At 39.3% G+C, this 22,970-nt stretch overlaps 1 protein-coding gene across 2 annotated transcripts in view; it reads right to left on the reverse strand.

Moving 5' to 3' along the window:
* Positions 1–22,970, reverse strand: part of phc2a (polyhomeotic homolog 2a (Drosophila)) — a 110,553-nt gene that overhangs the window by 37,608 nt on the left and 49,975 nt on the right. The window contains exons 3-7 of one of the 2 annotated variants that reach the window (XM_060938265.1): positions 19,192–19,332; positions 17,101–17,178; positions 11,760–11,924; positions 10,006–10,092; positions 9,573–9,897 (exon numbers count right to left, since the gene is read on the reverse strand). In XM_060938265.1, coding sequence (XP_060794248.1) covers positions 9,573–9,897; positions 10,006–10,092; positions 11,760–11,924; positions 17,101–17,178; positions 19,192–19,332 — 796 coding nt within the window. Of the gene's footprint in view, positions 1–9,572; positions 9,898–10,005; positions 10,159–11,759; positions 11,925–17,100; positions 17,179–19,191; positions 19,333–22,970 lie in introns of both variants that reach the window. The other variant, XM_060938264.1, reaches the window with a different exon arrangement.

Here is a 22,970-nt window from a genome sequence, read left to right on the forward strand (position 1 = left end):
CTCAGGGACGCCGTGTCATTCAGACTAAAGAGGAGAAGGACGACCCAAGTTGTTATCAGCGCTCAGTTCATAAGCCTGCATCTCTGATCTCTGCATCTTAGTGCGTGTGGCATGGGCAGCTTACACATCTGGAAAGACACCGTCAATGCTGAAAGGTATATCCAGGTTCTAGAGCAACATATGCTCCCATCCAGACGACATCTCTTTCAGGGAAGACCTTGCATTTTCCAACATAATGCCAAACCACATACTGCATCAATTACAGCATCATGGCTGCGTAGAAGAAGGGTCCGGGTACTGAACTGGCCAGGCTGCAGTCCAGATCTTTCACCCATAGAAAACATTTGGCGCATCATAAAACGGAAGATACAACAAAAAAGACCTAAGACAGTTGAGCAACTAGAATCCTACATTAGACAAGAATGGGTTAACATTCCTATCCCTAAACTTGAGCAACTTGTCTCCTCAGTCCCCAGACATTTACAGACTGTTGTAAAGAGAAAAGGGGATGTCTCACAGTGGTAAACATGGCCTTGTCCCAACTTTTTTGATATGTGTTGTTGCCATGAAATTTAAAATCACCTAATTTTTCTCTTTAATTGATACATTTTCTCAGTTTAAACATTTGATATGTCATCTATGTTCTATTCTGAATAAAATATGGAATTTTGAAACTTCCACATCATTGCATTCCGTTTTTATTTACAATTTGTACTTTGTCCCAACTTTTTTGGAATCAGGGTTGTAAGTTAAACAGATGTTATATTAAACTTTGTCTTGTCAACATTTTGGAAATTGTTTGTGTTCATTGAGATATTCTTTAAAATGTTACTTTTCAAAGGGGGTGTACTCATTTATGCTGAAAAATAATGCTGGCTTAAAAATAATGAAATTAAATATTGCAACATTAAAAAAGTACTATAAACGGCAATAAGCCATAATAAATTAAACAAAGTCAATATTGGATGCGAGATGACCCTTTGCTTAAAAAAACAGTAGTCTCAGGTACAATGAGTGTGGTTTTATAAGGAAATTAGCTGTAGGTTTTACTGAGCATCTTGCAGAACCAGTCTTCTGGACACTTTGTCACACTTGCTTCTTAATTTTGCAGCAAAACCCAGTAGCTTTCATTATGTTTTCTTTTTTAATTTGAAAAGTGCCCTCTTATGTAATATGCTGCTGAGATATAAACATTTTTTTCTGTAACATTTAATTTTGTGCTATAAAATGAATGTTCAGAACTCTGAAATGTTTCTGTACTGACTTGATAATGTAGAAGTCATAAAATAGAAATGTATAAAGTTTGTATGAAAAAACCAGGGTGCATAATTTTGCACAGTGCTATATTATATACATATGTTCACTCTATAGAGTTGTTCTCATATCTAGGCTTAGGGGGATCAGTGCCAAAAACGTCTGGTCCTGCTTAGAGTTCACTCCAATCATGGTCCAAGTGCTATAGTATGGTTCATGCTGCTGGCTATGCGCTTTTCATGTTTAATGAGTTCCTCATGAAGAAAATATGGGTTGTACAAAATGCCCTTTTCCACACACATCCCTGTAGATTCACTGTGTTAGTGTTTCTGAAGGCACTTCCTCTTTAAACTTAGTACATGCACTATGTTAACAGTCCACTTTTTGTGGTGCTGCTATGATCCAGGAAGGAACTGGTCTGAGTTTATAATGAGTGTCGCTATGATATTGTAATACAGTTCACAAAACTACTTACTACACACTTATGAAGAGAGTATTAGGTTTTTAATGTTACATAGCTTTTCTGGATCTTTCTGTTAAGAATTTTTAACAAGTCAGATGGTTATTATACATTATTATTATTATACATGATGACCACCCTTATGGAAAAATCACGTACATTTCACATGATCATATGTTCATATGTTTTTCACATGTTACTGAGTGAGCATTAAAGTGATTATGTGGGAAAAAAAAGTGAAAATGCAGCTCCTATTGCACATGTAAACAAGTAAACCTGTGGTATGTCCTACATGTAAAAAAAAAAAAATCACACAATCACAAGTCGAAATGCTATTTGTTTCACACGATTTGTTTTATTCCATATTTTATTTTATTTATTTTTACGAGTTGTATTACTCAATAAATGAATCAAGTGAAAAAAACCACATAAAAATAAATGTCCATGTGTGACATGTGAAGCGTCTAAATTATATACATTTCACATGTGAAATCATGTGATTATTATTAACAAGTGAAGTTTGTTTAATGTTTCTGTAAGAATAAATGCACAATCTCCTGAAATGCTGTTTTTGTGAAGAATCAAGAAAGAGTATCATTGTTTAATCTTTTTAAAATGTTGTATTCTCTCTGTCTGTAACTCATTAAGTTGAAATACTGTGCTCTTCTCCTTTTAAGTTTATTCAACAGGAACTATGTCAGCATGATCCCATACTTGCCACATGATCTGTAATGCTCACTCAAAAATAACACCTCCACAGCCTGCTTGCAGTTCCCGTTTAGACTTGTTTGGTGGAGGATAATTGAGGCCTGGATTGTCTTGAGTGACAGCTCACTTCTATTAATATGACCATGACTGATGATGTGTTATGAAAGTAATGGGGCAAGCCTATGACACAGCAAGCAAAGCTGTGGGCTATATGAGTGTCAGACTTTACCCTAGATTGTTTTTAGTTTCTAGTCTCAGTCATATCTTGAGCTTGTTATAAAAGATTGTTGATTTTTACCATGCTTCAAATTATATAAACTAACATAATGATTAACCTTAGAGTTTACTACCTAAGTAAGTACAGTATTTCATCTTAGAATACTTAAATCTTGCAAACTACATCTAGACATTTACACATCATTCAATCTATGTACCTATCTGGCGCACACTCATGAATGCTTCTGGATTATTACCACAATTTATATATATATATATATATATATAAATAAGGGTGCATCAGTTGCCCCCTAAAAATGAAAAGTTCCTCCGATCATGATGCATTTTTGTTTTTATGTTCCTTTTGGTAAGAAAACACACTGGGTGAAATATTTTGACAAAATTCAAAAGTTTAATGGTGGCACCAGGAGCTCAAAGTTATGGAAAAAGCTGCTATTTTATGACTTTTATGACAAAATTTCCATCACTTTTCATGAAACATTATGGCACCTTATAGAGTATACCAAATATCTTAGATACACATTTTTAGTAGATATTCTAAATATATTATCAAGCACAGTTTGAGTTTTAGCTGTTCATTGAATCATTGTTCAACTACTTTTAAACAATACAAATGTATTATGAATCACATTAATGCTTCTCAATCCCTTGCAAAGGTTCTTAACATGATCTCTGGGTCACAAGAAATCAATAAATGGAGTCCAACATTGTGATTCAAACCTTACGCGAAAACATAAAATAAGCGTTTTTTGGCAAAAAATGAACCTCATGGTGCCGCCATTAGACTTTTGAATATGGTCAAAAAATTTTACAGGATGTCTTTATTGGTGAAAAGGAACACCCAAACAAAAATGCATCAGATTTTATGAAAGTGAAGGCATATATGCGTGCCTTTAGGGGGCGGCACGGTGGTGTAGTGGTTAGCACTGTCGCCTCACAGCAAGAAGGTCCAGATTCGAGCCCCGTGTCTGACGAGGGCCTTTCTGTGCGGAGTTTGCATGTTGTCCGCGTGGGTTTCCTCCGGGTGCTCCAGTTTCCCCCACAGTCCAAAGACATGCAGGTTAGGTTAACTGGTGACTCTAAATTGACCGTAGGTGTGAATGTGAGTGTGAATGGTTGTCTGTGTCTATGTGTCAGCCCTGTGATGACCTGGCGACTTGTCCAGGGTGTACCCCGCCTTTCGCCCGCAGTCAGCTGGGATAGGCTCCAGCTTGCCTGCGACCCTGTAGAACAGGATAAAGCAGCTAGAGATAATGAGGATGAGATATGCCTTTAGGCTCAAACCCAAAATAATATGATGCATCTCTGAGGCAAGTTTGTAATAAAAAACTCCTTTACAAGGGTTTTCAAACTTTCTGCAGCCAAGAACCCCTTTAACTATAAAATAAATTTCACAGACCCCTTAAGTACAAATTTATTTTATGAACCTAATCCAATTATTCAAATTCAAAAAGCATTAGGTTCATTTCATAAATGGGTACAATAATATTTTTCACTTATTCATGACACCATTTTTTCATGAAAAACTTTCCACATTAGGTTCAGGATGACACTACTGAGAAGATTTATTGGAGTTTGCATGAAACTCTGTCAAATAATCAATTCAACTGACCACTCAAACAGGCTAATACATAAGTTTAAAGGAGATACACAGAACCATGGCCTCACTTTTTGTTTATAAATGCCTTGAGACCTCAAGAATGGCACAGGAATAGTTTTAAGTGTTAACAATAAATCTAATATAGTAATTTTTACGATTAAAATGATTCATATAGGTAGCGGTCTGAGTGAATGACCTTGACATCTGTGACGTCGCAGCAGGAAGGCTATCTGTCTCATCACCATTTCCACTATACTAAAACACAGAGCTGACTGCAACTCTGATCCTCCATTTTGAGCTAATTTATCGCCATGCCATGTAGATGTGTTGCTGGCGGGTGCAGCAACATGACAGAAAGTGAATTTATGTTGCATTCATGGCCCAAGAATGTTCAAACTGCAAAGATTTGGACACATTTTGCGAGAAGTTCACGGGCACATTTTACTGATGACTCGTATGAAATCTCTGATCTGTTGAGGAGCGTTGGCTATAAGCCCGTATTGAAAGAGGGTGGAGTACCAACAATTAAAGGAAAAGAAAACTACAAGAAAAGAAAGTAAGTTCAGTTGCACCAGTTCTCCCACAGTGTTAGCTGAGCAGTAATGGCGGAGTACTCAGTATGGAGAAAATGGAGAATGAGTGGACCAGTCGTCAGAGTTCTCCGCTGGATATGCTCGCCTCAGCAGCAATATCTCACCCTCACATGGAAGAAGCAAATGAACGAAGAACTGAATGAAGAACTGAAAGTCAGATTGTTTCAAAACAAGAACACAGACGGGTAAGACGTGACTCTCGTTTGATTACATCACAACAACAACAACAACAACACTCGTTGTTTACCTGCATTTAGATTAATACATGTAACTTGTACTGTGTATTTAAGTTACCAGTATAAGATTATTTAATTTGCTTCAGAATGTGATTGTCTCAGTTCAGCTGATTATTTAATTAGCCTTTTACGTTTTATCAGTGAAAATGCATGCATGTACATGTATGTTGCACAAGTTATAATACCTATCCTATTTTAATGAGAGTCACATGAGACTTTCAGTTCAATTCCATGTAATTCTCTAGACAGGTTTGTTCTCTGGCTTTATTTCGTAAGGTGGGGGCCTCCGTGGCCAACATGTTACTATCAGATTCATTTTCCGATGGTTCAAACTGATACGGTTCTACGTGTATAGCAGTAGAATGTTCACACTCCAATTTCAGGACTATCACAGTAGTATTACTATCTGAGGAATCTGAAGAATCTCCAATAAATTCGAACGAAGACGCCACTGCAACCACTCTCACCTGCCAAGTCTGGCTTTGGTCTATAGCTGTTAAAGGCCTCGGCCTTAAAACCAGTTACTGCTGTGACGTCACTCACTCAGGGCTGGCTGGCTCAGCGGGGCAGCTCGAATGCCAACTTAGTGGTCGATTTTAACTCACAAAAAAAAATATATATATATATATATATATATATATATATATATATATATATATATATATATATATATATATATATATAAATAAATTCCCATTTATGCAGCATACAAGAGTCAAGGATGGAGATACTATGCACTCAGAAATGTATTTAAAAATAAAGGTTCTGTGTATCTCCTTTAAGAACCCAATAAGGAGACCGTCAATGATGGCGTCACTCACTCCGGCCCTGTGAGAAATCAAATCTGTGTAGAAGTTATATGCACCATAGGTACCCCTGCCTTCATGCCAGAAAGAATCAAAATCGGTGAAGAATTGAGGGAGCAGAAGCAATTTGTGTGGAAACTGTTCATTAGGGATTCATTACTACATATTTTCATTATTAATTGCAATTATGCAAATTTGGGTAGAAGCCATATGCACCCCAGTCAGACCAACCTTCCTGCCAAAAAGAATAAAAATCGGTGAAGAATTGAGAGAGAAGAAGCGATTTTCGTGAAACATGGACGACGCTGGACGGATGACAGATGACAGACAACATACGATGGCATAAGCTCATCACCTGTTGGCCAAATGCGCTAATAAGTATAACAACAAGCAAACTGTGCATAACCTTAGATTCTATTGGAGCAGGATGACAATAAATAACATAGCCTCTCGACTAAATTTTGTTTAAGGCTGTCACACTTGACTAAACTATCGAGTGAATTTTTAGAGTGAAACCGTAATAGGGAGTTGAGAGTTGATAAGTTTCACATGAACTTGAGCAAACTAGATATGTACAATGAGAGAAAAAAGTGTAGTCTGGTCTAAAAGGCAGCACCCAAACACAGACGAATAGCGTAACAAGAATAAGTCTAACAGTACAATTACCCCGGTGAAAAAGAACATCTTTGACATAACACTGCCACCTCACTGTTTTATTTGCCTAATCTTTAAAGAAATCTGGCTGGTCAGTCTTTCCAATGTGCAATTTTTTTATTACAGCTTTACTGAAACCAGATGATATAATTTTATAAGCAAGTGGTGCAATCATGATGGTTTCTAAGTGCTGATAATTGCATTCCTAAGACACGTTAACAACCTAGCTAGTTAAGTAGCTTGTGAGATAACAGTGTGGATCAAATTTACTAATCATATCCTTTCTAATCAGGGAAAGGACTGAAAACTAAGGATTAAAATGATGGTACAATTTGATAACTTGCACCCAAATCCATCCATCCATCCATCCATTATCTGTAGCCGCTTTATCCTGTTCTACAGGGTCGCAGGCAAGCTGGAGCCTGTCCCAGCTGACTATGGGCGAGAGGCGGGGTACACCCTGGACAAGTCACCAGGTCATCACAGGGCTGACACATAGACACAGACAACCATTCACACTCACATTCACACCTATGGTCAATTTAGAGCCACCAATTAGCCTAACCTGCATGTCTTTGGACTGTGGGGGAAACCGGAGCACCCGGAGGAAACCCACGCGGACACGGGGAGAACATGCAAACTCTACACAGAAAGGCCCTCGCCGGCCGCTGGGCTCAAACCCAGGACCTTCTTGCTGTGAAGCGACAGCGCTAACCACTACACCACCGTTGCACCCAAATAGATTTTAAAAAAGAAATTCAACTGTTTTCAGTACCACAGGTGGGTTTCCCACTGCCACTGTCACAGTGTGTGACATGATCACACAATGGGATATTGGCTTATATCTGTTAAATAGTAAGACTTCTTAAAATGGTTGGTTCCACAAAAAAAGGCAATTAGTATTTCAGCGGAATTTGAAACGTACGGGGTGGTGAATGAGAAGTTTAAGAAGATTAATATTTTCTGAACAGCTGATATGTACCAATTAAAGTTTGGACACACCGACTCATTCATAGTTTTTTCTGTATTGTGACCATTTTCTACATTGTAGAACAATACTGAAGACATTAAAACTATGAAATAACACATGGAACATATATGTAATTATATGGTAAACAAAAAGTGTTTCACATTTATGTTTTTCATGTAATGTTTCATATTTTAGATTCTTCAAAGTAGCCACCATTTAACTTGATGACGCTTTGCACACTATTGGCATTATCTTAACCAGCTTCACTGTTTTTCACTTAACGGGTGTGCCTCGTCAAAAGTTAATTAGTGGATATTTCTCGCCCTTTTAATGCTTCAAACTAAATAGTAAATAATAAAAATACAGTAAATAGCCCTATTCCACAACTGTAGTAATCCATATTATGTCAAGAACCGCTCAACTAAGTAAAGAGAAACGACATCCATCATTACTTTAAGACATGAAACATCTTAATTAATAAAAGTAAAGAAAAACCACTGAATTAGAAGGTGTGTCCAAACATTTGATTGGTACTGTATATGTTTGGGCTCTACCCCACCTGCCCCGATGGGCAAACTGCCACTTGTGGTTTGTGATTTCCCAAACTGCAAAAGATCATAGAACCCCTGGCTATGCTTCACATTTTCCTGAGAGTCCCTGAAGCCACTTTGACAACCACTGACCTATACTATAAGGTTAATTTTCTATGAAAATAAAATATATTTTAGTACTGCACACACAGCAGGGGAAAAATCACTTTCAGTGCAGACTAAAACTAATTTTCATTTCATTTTCATTTTGGGTTTATCAATACTCATTACTCCCTCTGGGCAGCACGGTGGTGTAGTGGTCAGTGCTGTCGCCTCACAGCAAGAAGGTCCGGGTTCGAGCCCCGTGGCCAGCGAGGGCCTTTCTGTGTGGAGTTTGCATGTTCTCCCCGTGTCCGCGTGGGTTTCCTCCGGGTGCTCCGGTTTCCCCCACAGTCCAAAGACATGCAGGTTAGGTTAACTGGTGACTCTAAATTGACCGTAGGTGTGAATGTGAGTGTGAATGGTTGTCTGTGTCTATGTGTCAGCCCTGTGATGACCTGGCGACTTGTCCAGGGTGTACCCCGCCTTTCGCCCGTAGTCAGCTGGGATAGGCTCCAGCTTGCCTGCGACCCTGTAGGACAGGATAAAGCGGCTAGAGATAATGAGATGAAATGAGATTACTCCCTCCACCTCTACTTCAGAAAATGAGTACAAGTCAACTTGAAAAGACTATTGGTGGCATGACTGTTCTCCTCTCGGTGTTTTGCATGCTGAGAAAATCAAGAATGACACATATAGCCCATGGCCACATATGCTGCTCCTTTTCTCATAATGAAACATAGCATGGGTGTCAAAGTGACTTATGACTCACAAAATGAATTCAGAATGTAATTCCTTAACATTATCTATTATCTATCTATGGTGGATTTAAAGTTAAACATTTGCACAGGAGTCTTCAGTGCGTCTATACATGACAAAGCTCTTGCATTGTTTGTAAATGTGGAGACTCGTCTTTTCCAAATGGCATGTGGGGGGGATTTGTTCTCAAAGGTCACATAAGGCAGTGCATCTGTCTCAGTGTTAAATGATATCCTTAGAGTAAGAACTGAGAGCATATCTCTCTCTCTCTCTCTCTCTCTCTCTCTCTCTCTCTCTCTCAGAGCAAATGTGCTGACATGCAATGATTGCTGCCCACCATGTCCTCCTTCAACCCAGACCTCAAGGCCAGCTGCTTTCCCACTCAGAGATTTTTCCTTCTTTTCACTCCTCCGTTGTCTCACGGAGCTAAATATCTAAAAACATGCCATCTTTTACTAGAGAGTCAAAGAGGTGGTTCACGCTCCCACAAAATTCTTGCCAACAAATAATGTACAATCAAATTACTCCTTCTTATGACATACTGTAGTTGTCTAAAAACCACTAATTTCATTTCATTTCATTTCATTATCAGTATAAGTGCAGGATGACAAAAAAGAATCCAATTTGTAATTCTGCATACTGAATATGTGTTAATAGCTTTCTTACCAGTATTGATGAGGGGATGGTTGGTTGTTGTGCTCATGTTGTGGCTCATACTGATCACACGTGTACTCATCTCATTGGCACCATCACTCATCTTCGCTGGCTCCGATGAAGCATCCGCCAGGCCGTTCTTCGCTCCCTGCAGTCCCTGAGCCTGAGAGCTGAGACTCTTTAGTTGGGGCACAGGCAAGCTGGGAAGAGCTATTTGAGTTGTTCCTCCACTGCTATGCCTCACATTGAGCCCATGTAGTTGGGGCTGAGGGGTGGAAGAGGAGGAGGAGGAGGAGGCCACTGCCCCCTGCTGGCTACACAACACCAGGTTCTGCATCTGAGATGAATGTAAAAAGAAAAAAAAACCAACAACACCTCAGTACTGAGATATGTTGTGTAGATGTTTGGTGTAGTTGTGTGAAACTTCAGCACATGTTTCAGGTACCTGTGGGCTGGTGGACTGGAGGTTAACGGACTGCGACGAGGCTTCAGGCTGGACAGCAGCGACTGTGGCGGTCGGAGTGAGTATGAGCTGGGGGGATAAAGGAACAGCACGGCCTAGGCTCCTAGCTACTTGCACAAGGCTATTTTGCTGTGCCTGAAAATCATACCAAAACGTGCTGTTTTTGTATCTATATGAAAACACCACAGGACTATTGTGTTTGGCGCCTGTTGAATAGAGTGGTGCAATATTTTCTCAGTCTCGCCTTAATATTATGGAAAACATGGAATTATAACTGCTAAAATAGCACACACTGTATCGCCATTCAAAAATAAGACCATCTATATTAAAAATGCCTTTTAAAGCAAACCACACCATAAACTCAATAGCAAACAGACTAATGTAATTGCACATTCTGCTATTATCTATTCATTCTTCATCCTGTGGGATAATTTTTACAAAATTTTATGTCTTTGGACAATTTTCCAACAAAAATTGTCAATTTGCCACCCAGGTTCTCATTTATTTTCTAAAATAGCTATGAGAAAGTGCTGGATTGAGTCCATGTGGTAAATGTGGTTGGCCAGCCCAGGGACATGCCATGGGTAAAGTTCCACTGTAAAACCAAGACATGCATCATGGTGCTTCTATTTCTACTCCATGAGCTAAAAGAGTAGGGAAAACATGTACATATGCACTCACTAGAAAATGTAATTTAACCAAAAAAGTATAAACAATAGAAATGTGTATCTATTATAACCTTATTATATTATAATAATAAACCCTGGAATAATGATTGTAATAAATCACTATTTGCATGTTTATAAAAACAAAAAGACCCTGATTTACTGAAGGTTTGCATGTGTAAAAATGCACAAAAACAAAACGATTTGCTTACAGGATTTATGAAGAATTGCATCTTTCATATAAGCAGAATAGCATGTGTTGTAGCATTTTGTGTGTTTGCCCATGCCAGTGCTAACTGATGAACTTTGTATTCAAAATATGATTTACTAAACCTGAATGGTAACTGTGATTGCATATTATTACAACCAGAAGACAGATATTAAATTTGCTAAAGCCTGTTTTCACCAGTTTGGACAAAATGAAACCAATTTATGCACATTATATTAGGCTTTCTATAATTATGGTTTATTATGATGCATAGAAAATATTGCTTCTGATAATATTCACACAATTATCTGCACCAGATATGCTAACTGCACACACAATTTCTCTGATTACACATTCAAACTAGAAGGCCACACGGTAGAGTCCATACCGTACCTCCACCGAGCCACATATTATCAACATCAAAATCAAATCACTTGAATCTAGGATAATACTAAAGCTATACACCAAATTTCATCAAAATCCGTTCGCTACTTTTTGAGTTACATTAAGAACAGGCAAAATAAATAAATAAATAAATCCTGGATCCACATACGTATCCTGATTTCCATCAAAACCTAATCAGCTGTTTCTCAGCCCATGACCCGCCTTTCCTCAAAATGTAATCAAAATTCGTTCACTACTTCTTGAGTTACATTGGAAACAGGCAAGCAAACAAATGGAGGTGAAAATATCTTTACATCAAAGTTGGTGGAGGTACGTAATTAACTCTTTTTTGGGGGGGGATCTTAGAAAATCAGAGTTTAAATATGCATGCCTTATAACCACATCTGTATGTTTTAATGGGTTACAATAATACTATTAAAGTTATATTTATGTAGGTTTGTGTGTGTGAATTGACCTACCATCTGTGCACGCAGGTACATCTGTGCTTGGCTGGCGGTGAGAGTAGGGGTGGATGAGTTCCCAAGGAGAACAGCCTGCTGGGTAATGCTGACCGGAGGTGTGTTTGGCCCCTGGCCTCTGTTGATCAGCTGAGCTGCCGCTGCAGGAGAGCTGGCCAGTTTGATCTGGGGACAAAGATGAGTGTGTGTCAACATAGATCTCTAAGTTAAAGTCAATCATGATGGAAATTCCTGAGTACAACCCCTGTGATCAAGTCTCGTTCTCAACTGTGGCCACTTATTATCTTCCTACAAATGGTCAATTCTACAACACTTTGCACTTTAATATCCAGTAAGTTGGACTGTATTTTGCCTCACTAATAGTTTGTTTTCAACCCTTTGATGCAAAACATGGGTCAAAAGTGACCCGGCTGAGTTTTTATCTTCTATATCTTTGCAATAAATTAATTCCATCATTCAGTATTCAAGGTATTCCTCAATTAACTTGTTTTTGATCATCATACATCCTTATTTTATTTTTTCCTTTCTTACTTTTTGAATAAAAACCCTTTTTTGTATCACTACCCTTCTAATGCACAACATGGGTCAAAAACAGCCTGCATTCATTTTCCAGGTTATTTCATGTATGGCTGAGTGTTTCTATGATATACTTTTGAAATAAATTCATTTTGTCATTTACTTTTCCAAATATGCAGTAAATATCTTGTTTTTGTTTAGCACAAATCATCATTTTTATTTTTCCTGTTTTAAGTTATGAACAAGCACAGCTTTTGTAATTCTACATCAAGTTTACACACATGGGTCAGAAACGACCCGCATGCATTTACTACAGCGTTTGGTGGGAACTGTGAATTGTGCTTGTGTCAGACATTTCACAGCTCAGCACAGCGCCCTTTGCCCATCTAATACATGGAAGTAATGTTTTTCAATTGTTCTAACATTACCTTAGAAAAAAATGGATTATGTTTAGGTTACCTTGAGAGTGAGTAGATTACTTGTCAGAAAGTTACAAGTAATTACTATTAGCTACCGAGCTGTTGACAGATTCTACTTTAGTTATCTAATTTTATTGTAGTTGGCTTAGCTAACTACATAGTTAATAAATAAATAACTGGCCCCATTCACAGCTAAAGTAATTACAAATTATTATTATAGTATTAAGACATTTAATTTTAAATCACACTTGGATGACCCATGTGTAGTAATATAAAAAGTATTTTTATTCATAAAGTAGGAAAGAAAGAATTAAATTAATGATTTGTGGTAATTAAAAACAAGATATTTAAAGAATACTTGGAATATTCAATCATAAAATAAATTGATTTCAAAAGATAGAGCAAAGAAAAACTCAGTCAGCATGAAATAACCTGGAAAATGAATGCGGGTCATTTCTGACCCATGTTGTGCATTAGAAGGGGTGTGCATATGTTTTGCATCAAAGGGTTAATCAGTGGAATGCTCCAAACATTTTTTCCCACCTGATGTCTATCTAGCATCACTTGTAAAAATGTGAACAGTTCCCTTTAATGAGAAAACCACTGAATACACTTAGAATGGAAGTCTAAGGGCAGTTGTTGGGGCAAGCAATACATTTTGCAAAAGAATAACACTTTCATAATTCTTCACTCAAATGAATTTATAAAATTCATTGCTCAACATAGCTCAAAACTAAACAAAGAAATACCTCGTATCCATTTGAAAACATAAAAAAAAACCCCACAAAACCTCAGAAAAGGTGCAAGGAACCGGTAACTGCTTTATAAACTACATAAGAACAACTTTGGTAAGACTTTCTCTCATGTCTGTCTCATCCTAACTCTTTATTGTAAGAATGTAACAGTGATAGCTTTGAATTTGCATGATATACTGTATTTGCACATACTAAACAACTGCCCTACCAGAGGCGTAGCTGGGGGGGTCCTGGGGTGCCTGTGAGCCCCCCTTTGTCGGACCATACAATTTTTCAATAGCCGCATAAGAATGTTAGAAAAGCGCCCACTGTAATTTTTCTAACTTTTTTTTTTTAAGACTAGATTGTCACCTCAGCCTCATTAGGGTGTCTATAACCTTGTATGGACTTCCTGTGGTTCGGGCGCGAAAACCCAGTTTGTTGGAGTGTGTGTGGGAGAGGCGGATATAAGTGCAGATACGTTAAATAATACGCAGTGCGATACAAGCATAAAGTGCGTGAAACGCACACAACAGGTAAACAGTCTGAGACAGCAGGCAAAGTCGTAATTGAGGAAACAGGCAGGAGGTCAATCGAGGCGCGGGCAGAATATCAGAGGCAAAACTATACAAGATCAAGGGACAAGAAACAGGAGTCGAAAAACCAGGAGGTCAACAAGAACAGGGACAGGAAACAAGGCTCTTTAAGGCACACTAGAAGTGGCGTAATACTTCGCATCGTCCTTGCATGGGCGCAGTCCTTAAATAGCCTAAACATAGTTCATTGATTAAAGACAGGGATTCTTTGTTAACGTCATGCGTGCTGGAGCTCGTTAGGCACGCACACAGCCCGAGGCACACCTTCAGGCGCATGAGCCAAGGCGCGTAGGACTGAAACAGTTCTGTGCAAGCACAACATGATCGCACTAGAAAGCATGGTCAAGCTGCCAGTGTAGCTGCAGTCTTTTTAGTTGCGAATTTCCTCTTGTGTTCATAATTCGCCATGTCAAAACAAGCGAAACTTTCCTCCTTCTTTCGACGTGAAGAGTGGTCAGTAAATTATTATATATTTTTTTCCATCAAAGTTGCATTTTGTGGCTTCGAAGCTAAGTTTTAGTGTGCCGTTTCTAGAACACAACATCAAGAAAATGTGGAAGAAACGGTAACAATGGAAGAGCCGGTTTCTAAGCTACCTAAAACTAGCAATGGTAATTATTTTTTGTTACATAATGTACTCAGGAGGGCGGCACGGTGGTGTAGTGGTTAGCGCTGTTGCCTCACAGCAAGAAGGTCCTGGGTTCAAGCCCTGGGGCTGGCGAGGGCCTTTCTGTGTGGAGTTTGCATGTTCTCCCCGTGTCCGCGTGGGTTTCCTCTAGGTGCTCCGGTTTCCCCCACAGTCCAAAGACATGCAGGTTAGGTTAACTGGTGACTCTAAATTGACCATAGGTGTGAATGTGAGTGTGAATGGTTGTCTGTGTCTATGTGTCAGCCCTGTGATGACCTGGCGACTTGTCCAGGGTGTACCCCGCCTTTCGCCCGTAGTCAGCTGGGATAGGCTCCAGCTTGCCTGCGACCCTGTAGAAGGATAAAGCGGCTAGAGATAATGAGATGAGAATGAGAATGTACTCAGGCTGCCAGTCAGTGTGTGACCCCCCCTTTGAAAAATCCTAGTTACCTGTACGCCTCTGCCTACAACTGCCTTCAGTCTCCCATTAAAAAGTGTCGCTTTCAATCAACAACTCAACACTAGAATGTTCCTACAAAATACCAAACATCACAAACTGTTTGTGTCTAATGGAAAAAAACAGAAATATCAAGAATAAAAAAAAATACATTCTTCCCCCATGTTTTCTCTGACCAGTGTCTTCATTATTTACTTTTGGTGGACGACTTCCTCTTTGCAGAGTCATGGATGTGCCATATTCTTTCCATTTTACATTGGATTTAATGCTGCTCAGAATCAGAACTACTTCCATAATCCAGAGGGGAAATTGAGTTTGAGGGGAAATTGAGTGGGATGCTCTGTGGGTTGGTCAAAGTCTTAGATATTATTTATAACCAAACTTTGATTAATACCGTTTCCAGAACTTTGCCCAGGAATTTTTTTTTGATACCTCCTTAGTCTTCATAATCTTCATAGTCTTTTTTCCGTTTCTGGTTGAGAGTACGCTGTGTGCATTTTGGCTGCCGCTTCTCACTGGAGCTTTTTATTTTTATTTTTTTCCCCCTTTTTTTGTGTTTGTACAGTTTGATGTTTGTTCTTTGTTTGAATGTTTTGTCCACCGGTTGTGGTGTAGCTCTGGACCCAGGTTTGGGCATCGGTTTCCTTCAGGCCTTGGTCCACCATGGGTGATGCCTGTGCTCCTTGCTGTGGACTGCAGTGAGCTTGTTGCTCTCTTTAACATCAGGGCTGTCCAGCGTGCTGTGTGGCAGTGCTTCTGTGCTTGGTGCGGTGTTCCGAGCGATGTTGCCCGGTGGCTATGCAGGTGGTTTGGGACATACCAGTGCTATGTGCGGTGGTGCTTCTGGGCTTGCTTTGTGGATCCATGGCGCGGTGTTCCGAGCGATATTGCCTGGTGGCATTGCAGTGATTTTGCAGGCAGTGTGGGAAATGCCTTTGTGCACCTTTTGGTGGGACTATGGTAGTTACACCATTAGAATTACATCCTGACCCTCTTTTGGTGGACTTTTTTTTTGTAATTGTAAAGCAACCTTGGGTGTGAGAAAGGTGCTATACAAGTTGAACTATATATAAATTATTATTATTATTATTATTATTAATAAAGTTTTGGTGGCGGCACGGTGGTGTAGTGGTTAGCGCTGTCGCCTCACAGCAAGAAGGTCCGGGTTCGAGCCCCGTGGCCAGCGAGGGCCTTTCTGTGTGGAGTTTGCATGTTCTCCCCGTGTCCGCGTGGGTTTCCTCCGGGTGCTCCGGTTTCCCCCACAGTCCAAAGACATGCAGGTTAGGTTAACTGGTGACTCTAAATTGACCGTAGGTGTGAATGTGAGTGTGAATGGTTGTCTGTGTCTATGTGTCAGCCTTGTGATGACCTGGTGACTTGTCCAGGGTGTACCCCGCCTTTCGCCCGTAGTCAGCTGGGATAGGCTCCAGCTTGCCTGCGACCCTGTAGAACAGGATAAAGCGGCTACAGATAATGAGATGAGATGAAGTTTTGGTATTTTTTCCAAAAATCTCTGGGTTCGTCTGGGAACAGGTGTATTTATATTGAGATTTTACTATGCTTTATTTGCAACTCTGTTCAACTAGTTATGTGATGTGTCACGGAAACTAGTAGCACCAAAGCTAATTTAGGGGCTTCACACCAATATGGCCTGGATACTTCAATCAAAATTGCTATATTTGTAATTCTAAATTATTTTTCAGACTGTATTTGCTTTTCTCCCACTTCAATATAATGGGCTATTTTGTGTAGATTCATGGTATATCATCCCAATTTAATTCATTTCAGTTCCAGGGTGTAACACTACAAAATGTGGAAAAGTTTAAGAAGGGTGAATACTTATGTAAGACACTATATCATATGTGGGCCTTGTACAGTTACAATCTATGGTTACAGAGCAGTATGCTGGAATGATAATGCTATTGTCATTTGCTCCAGGGAACTGGAGACCAGCTGAATGAGACATTTTTGGCACTATTGATGGTGCTTACTGTGGTCTGAGAGGATAAGGCGTGCTGAGATGCAGCTCCGCTCTGACTGCAGTTCTGTCTGCCTGCTACAATGCTGGCCTGAATAAGAGAGAGAGAGAAAGCGGGAAAGAGAGAGAGAGGGTCATGAGTCAACTCCAAACCTCATTAATCAAGATAAAGCCACCACACAAAGTATATAAGCATGGCAGGAAACAGATCTCTTTTTCTCACAGCCTGGCATGCTAATCTACACATCACGCTACATGCAATTATACAACACTGCTGACCAGCTAAAACAACAAACTCACATTTTTAATAGTACGTTTCAGAAACGGCACCATGATCTAATGTGTCTGTGATTTTACTTGTGCTTGACGAGCTTACACTAGCAGCAAACGCGACACAAATAATTCCATTTGGATTATCTGTCGTCTTGTTTTTAGTTTCAGAAGTACAGGATGTGGTTTTGCGACTAATAATTTATTTGTTTATGCATTGGGTTTGGGTGAGGCTTTGGGCAGTACACTTGGTGTGATAAACAGCCAGAGATGGCACAGGAATTATCTCAATGTGCCAGTCAGAGCATTATAATTAAACTGTATAACATACAGTTATATGTTTTAAGTATATAATTTACAGTATCTGCAGGCTTCAGCCTTGTTTTGAGCACTCTTTCATGTTCAAACACATTCACATTCAGCTCATTAATTGATTTCTTGTTTGGCAATTGCAACAACTTGCAAACTGTTTGGTAAATCCTACAGTGCTGAGTGGAGGTTAAAGGAAATTACTGATGGACTTCATAATGGAACATAATGAAAAGATGGTTCACTGGTTTAATGTAGCAAAACTCCTCATGTTGGAAAATGTTCATGCGTGGAACATTTGCTGGAAAAATCAATCACTTGTGGGGACATTTAGCTGCCCATCACCCCAGGAAATTGTTCCACCCCCCCACCCCCCACCCCTTCAGTTTATTTTAAATAGGAAGAAGAATGCAGTTAAAGTAGAACCAGGTTCTACTTAGAACTCTATCTAAGGAACTCGGAGGAACAAATCTAGAAATTCTTTCGTTCCTTATTATATAGGATTCCAAGTGAAGAAAACCTGAATTATCCAAAGAACCTTTAAGGGGCCCTTTTGTCTCGAGGTGTGCACTAATATATAAGCCAAGTATAGTACAACATCACCACCACCACCACCAACAACAACAACATCATCTTCATGTAGTCAGGACTTTACATATAGAAGACTGCAAGATTAAACAAAGTATTTTAATAAATAACATTATAAGTAATTAGTACACATTATAAAAAGTATATTAATACAGTTTGAGCTGATATCTGAGCACAACCCCAATTAGAATAAGAAATCTTTTTTTTTTTAAATTATATACTCATTTTGAATTTAGAACCAGCAACGCATTTCAGAAATGCTGGGACGGGGTCAACAAAATACTGGACATGTTGTGTAATGTTAAACAAAACAAAACAAAACAAAACAAAACAAAAAAACTAATTTGGCTAATTGGCAACAGGTCAATAACATGATTGGGTATAAAAAGAGCATCCCAGATCGGCGGAGTCTCTCAGAAGTAAAGACGGGGAAGGGTTCATTGCTCTGTGAAAGACTGCGAGGGCAAATGGTGCAACAATTAAAAAATAACATTCCTCAATGTAAAATTGCAAAGAAATGAGGGATCACATCATCTATGGTACATAATATCATTAAAAGATTCAGAGAATCTGGAGAAATCAGGCAAGAAAGGACAATATTTCACTTTCAAAACTACAGCGATTGGTTTCCTCAGTCCCCAAACATTTACAGATTGGTGTTAAAAATAGAGGTGGTGCAACACAGTAGGAAACACGCCCCGCTCCTAACTTGTTTGAAACCTGTTGCTGGCATCAAATTCAAAATGAGAAAATATTAAAAAAAAAAAAAAAACAGTTTCAACATTTGGTATATTGTCTTGGTACTATTTTCATTGAAATACAGGATTTCAATTCATCGTTTTTATTTATGTTTTACACAGGAGCCCAACTTTTTTGGAATTGGGGTTGTACATTTGAATGTGTGTGTGTGTGTGTGTGTGTGTGTGTGTATGGAGACCTGCTGCACTGCAGCTAAACTCAGGTGCTGTTGCTGGAGGGCGGCCGTCTGCAGCATTAGGTGCTGCTGCTGTGCTGCGTACATCTGTTGCAAGTACTGAGCTGCAGTACTGGGCTGCCTGTGTAGGGCCTGCTGGATCACCTGGGACACGGACACGGGGACACACACATATACAAGGAGACAAACTCACGTTCATATAAACTCTAACAAGAGTGCTCTGAGAGCACAATATCCCTCGCTGGCAGCTATGCCATAACTCTGGTAAAATGCGACTGAATTGAACGAAATTGCAGTATGCGTATTACTGACATATAACAAAGAATCCTGTCAAGTTTCATGAAATTCCTCCAAAAATTGTGAGAGGAGTTGATTTCAGAAGGTGAGTACCCTTCCCGGGACGGACATCGTCACGACATAATCCCCCTTCAGGCCTTTCGGCCAGCGGGGGATATAAATACCTAATATGACTGTAATATTGCGCTATAAATAATGGATAATATCTATCATGTTGTTACACAAGCGTCACTATTCATCTCATCTCATCTCATTATCTCTAGCCGCTTTATCCTGTTCTACAGGGTCGCAGGCAAGCTGGAGCCTATCCCAGCTGACTACGGGTGAAAGGCGGGGTACACCCTGGACAAGTCGCCAGGTCATCACAGGGCTGACACATAGACACAGACAACCATTCACACTCACATTCACACCTACGGTCAATTTAGAGTCACCAGTTAACCTAACCTGCATGTCTTTGGACTGTGGGGGAAACCGGAGCACCCAGAGGAAACCCACGCGGACACGGGGAGAACATGCAAACTCCACACAGAAAGGCCCTCGCCGGCCACGGGGCTCGAACCCGGACCTTCTTGCTGTGAGGCGACAGCGCTAACCACTACACCACCGTGCCGCCCGTCACTATTCATATTATTCATTATTATATATTATTTATTCATACAGCATTATAAACCTGGTGTACTGTACAACATATAAAAATAAATCCATGAATAATTATAAACCAACTCTTATATTTATTAACATTAAAAAAAATTATGATGTCATCATTGAGTGTGTCAAAGTTTAAGTAGGTGCTACATAGTACATGTGTGTCCTTGATATGTTTAGGTGTGTTTGAACAAATCAGTCATCCTTTTTTTCCCTTAAATAATGTACCTTTAGGCGGCATGGTGGTGTAGTGGTTAGCGCTGTCGCCTCACAGCAAGAAGGTCCGGGTTCGAGCCCCGTGGCCGGCGAGGGCCTTTCTGTGTGGAGTTTGCATGTTCTCTCCGTGTCCGCGTGGGTTTCCTCCGGGTGCTCCGGTTTCCCCCACAGTCCAAAGACATGCAGGTTAGGTTAACTGGTGACTCTAAATTGACCGTAGGTGTGAATGTGAGTGTGAATGGTTGTCTGTGTCTATGTGTCAGCCCTGTGATGACCTGGCGACTTGTCCAGGGTGTACCCCGCCTTTCGCCCGTAGTCAGCTGGGATAGGCTCCAGCTTGCCTGCGACCCTGTAGAACAGGATAAAGCGGCTAGAGATAATGAGATGAGATAATGTACCTTTATTATTTAAGTTTTCATCCTTCAATAATGTCTCTGTATGTGGTTTTCTAATGAATGTGGAATTAAGTGTTTTCATATTACGTTAAAAAGTCAAACAGTGCCTTACAAATGACTTAATTATGAGTAATAATTAACATGTTCACTTTATTTGAAGTAGTCAGTGATGTAATTTGAAATGTTCATAATCTATATAATGAGCAGCAAAGTTTGTTTGTTTGTCTTGAGCTAACGTTGCCATTTCTTGACGGATTTTCGCCAAATTTGGCAAGTAGGTCTGGGGATGACCCGGAATTTTGCAGATATAAACAAAATTCATGTACGGGCCCCAGGGAGGTCCCTGGGGGGCACAACATCCACCCACGCCCTCCCTCAATGCCTTTCATGTTACATTTATCAACACAAACTCTCAACAGATCTTCACTAAACTTGGCATGTAGGTACAGGAAATAGCCACAATTTGGCAGAACTTAGAAATTCCATATTTGGGCCTCAGTGGGCCCCTGGGTGATGGATGTTTGGATTTTTGTTTGTCTTGGGTTAACATCACCATTTTTTGACAGATCTTCACCAAATCTGACATGAAAGACTGGGGGCAACCCAGAATTTTGCAAAACCCGGGCAACGCCGGGTAACCTGCTAGTGTTTTTATAATTGCTGGTAAATATTAGAGTTGCTTATTAATTATTCATATTAGTGCAATACACAACATGGCATTAAAATGAATAGTGACACTTGCATTGCAACATGATTATAAGTTATCAAGGGTTTTTTATAGCACAGTATTAAAGCTTTATGAGGCATTATTAACAATGATAAAATGTTTACAAGGAATCTACAATGACTTGCAAAGGATTTATCTCAGAGTTATAATGATACATGAATATGGACTTCATAGAAAGTGTTCCTCTTATGAATTATTAATGATAGAGTATGCATAAGGCTATAAGGTCTAGTACAGTGCTATAAGGGTGCTGCACTGTACCACCTCTGGTCTAGTGTCACTCAGAAATTCTGAGAGAAGCATGCAAAAAAAAAAAAACATTTAAGCACTGGAACTGATCTATTTCTTTTCCTTGAGGAAGTAATCAATCAAAGCTTTAATGAATGCTATCTGGCAAACTTTAGCAAACCAGAGAAGTCAATGTTGAACCCATGAACTCAAGAAGCAGAGACAGTTTCAAGTCTGCAGCTCTGTGGCATGCAGGGTCACTGCCATCCTTCACAGCAGATCATCAGTCACAACAGACACAACAAGCCTCTGCACTCCAAAACACATAGACAGCTGTTTAAACTATAGTGAAACTCTTCACTTTAACATTATGAGAATGTTTAAAAGTAGCACAGAGTGTGAGATATGGCCAGCTAAACAATCCACTGAAAAAGAATTAACAATTATTCCCCGAAGGCAAAGAAAATATCAGTGAATTACAACCATATTCACTGAGCCTGAGGTGGATAATTGTTTTAGCATAAATACACAGGTGACTACCGTATATTTTTAAAAAATCTTCTTAAAAATTATTTAAATTTTCAAAAGCGGCATGCAAATGTAATAACAACGCGGCACAGACTTGTCTCACTTATCTATGCTGAGTCACATAAAATACTTTGTTTTTAATAGACAAAATAAATCACAATTCCGCCTTACCTTTGAATAGTTTTAGCCCAAACTTTGTAGCATTTTATGTGCTTTTAGGAACAGCATTTTCTTTCATAATTTGTAATTCTTCCTCACTTACGGTGATGGAGCCATTGGCTGCCATTTTGCTGAGTTACCCGAGATGATTATCGAGAAATAGTACAAATCTTGCGTGCACGATTTCCTGTCATCGCCACTGTATTTATGAGCCATTCCACCGAATCGGTGCCATTTCCGTCCCTAGAAAATTATATGTATAAATGCACATAAAAATGTACTTTAAAATACATTTCCTTATTACGCAGAATGTCCTGCACATTGATCTGATTTCAAATTTAAGATATATAATTGTAAGGATTAATAAAAACTACCTAAAACACTGAAAAATAGCATGTGTTACCTGTCCCCGCACTCTAACTTTATACTTAACATATTATGATTAAAATCCTTCAGAAACAGTATTTCTTTTGCACTGTTGTGTGACTTCATATCCTATCCATGGTTTAAATATATTTTTTTTCATAAGAAATCCACAATATCTTAGTTAAAATACACATTTTAGTCATGTCCCTTGGTTTTCA

Source organism: Neoarius graeffei, chromosome 13 (assembly GCF_027579695.1).
Source record: "Neoarius graeffei isolate fNeoGra1 chromosome 13, fNeoGra1.pri, whole genome shotgun sequence".
NCBI lineage: Eukaryota > Metazoa > Chordata > Actinopteri > Siluriformes > Ariidae > Neoarius > Neoarius graeffei.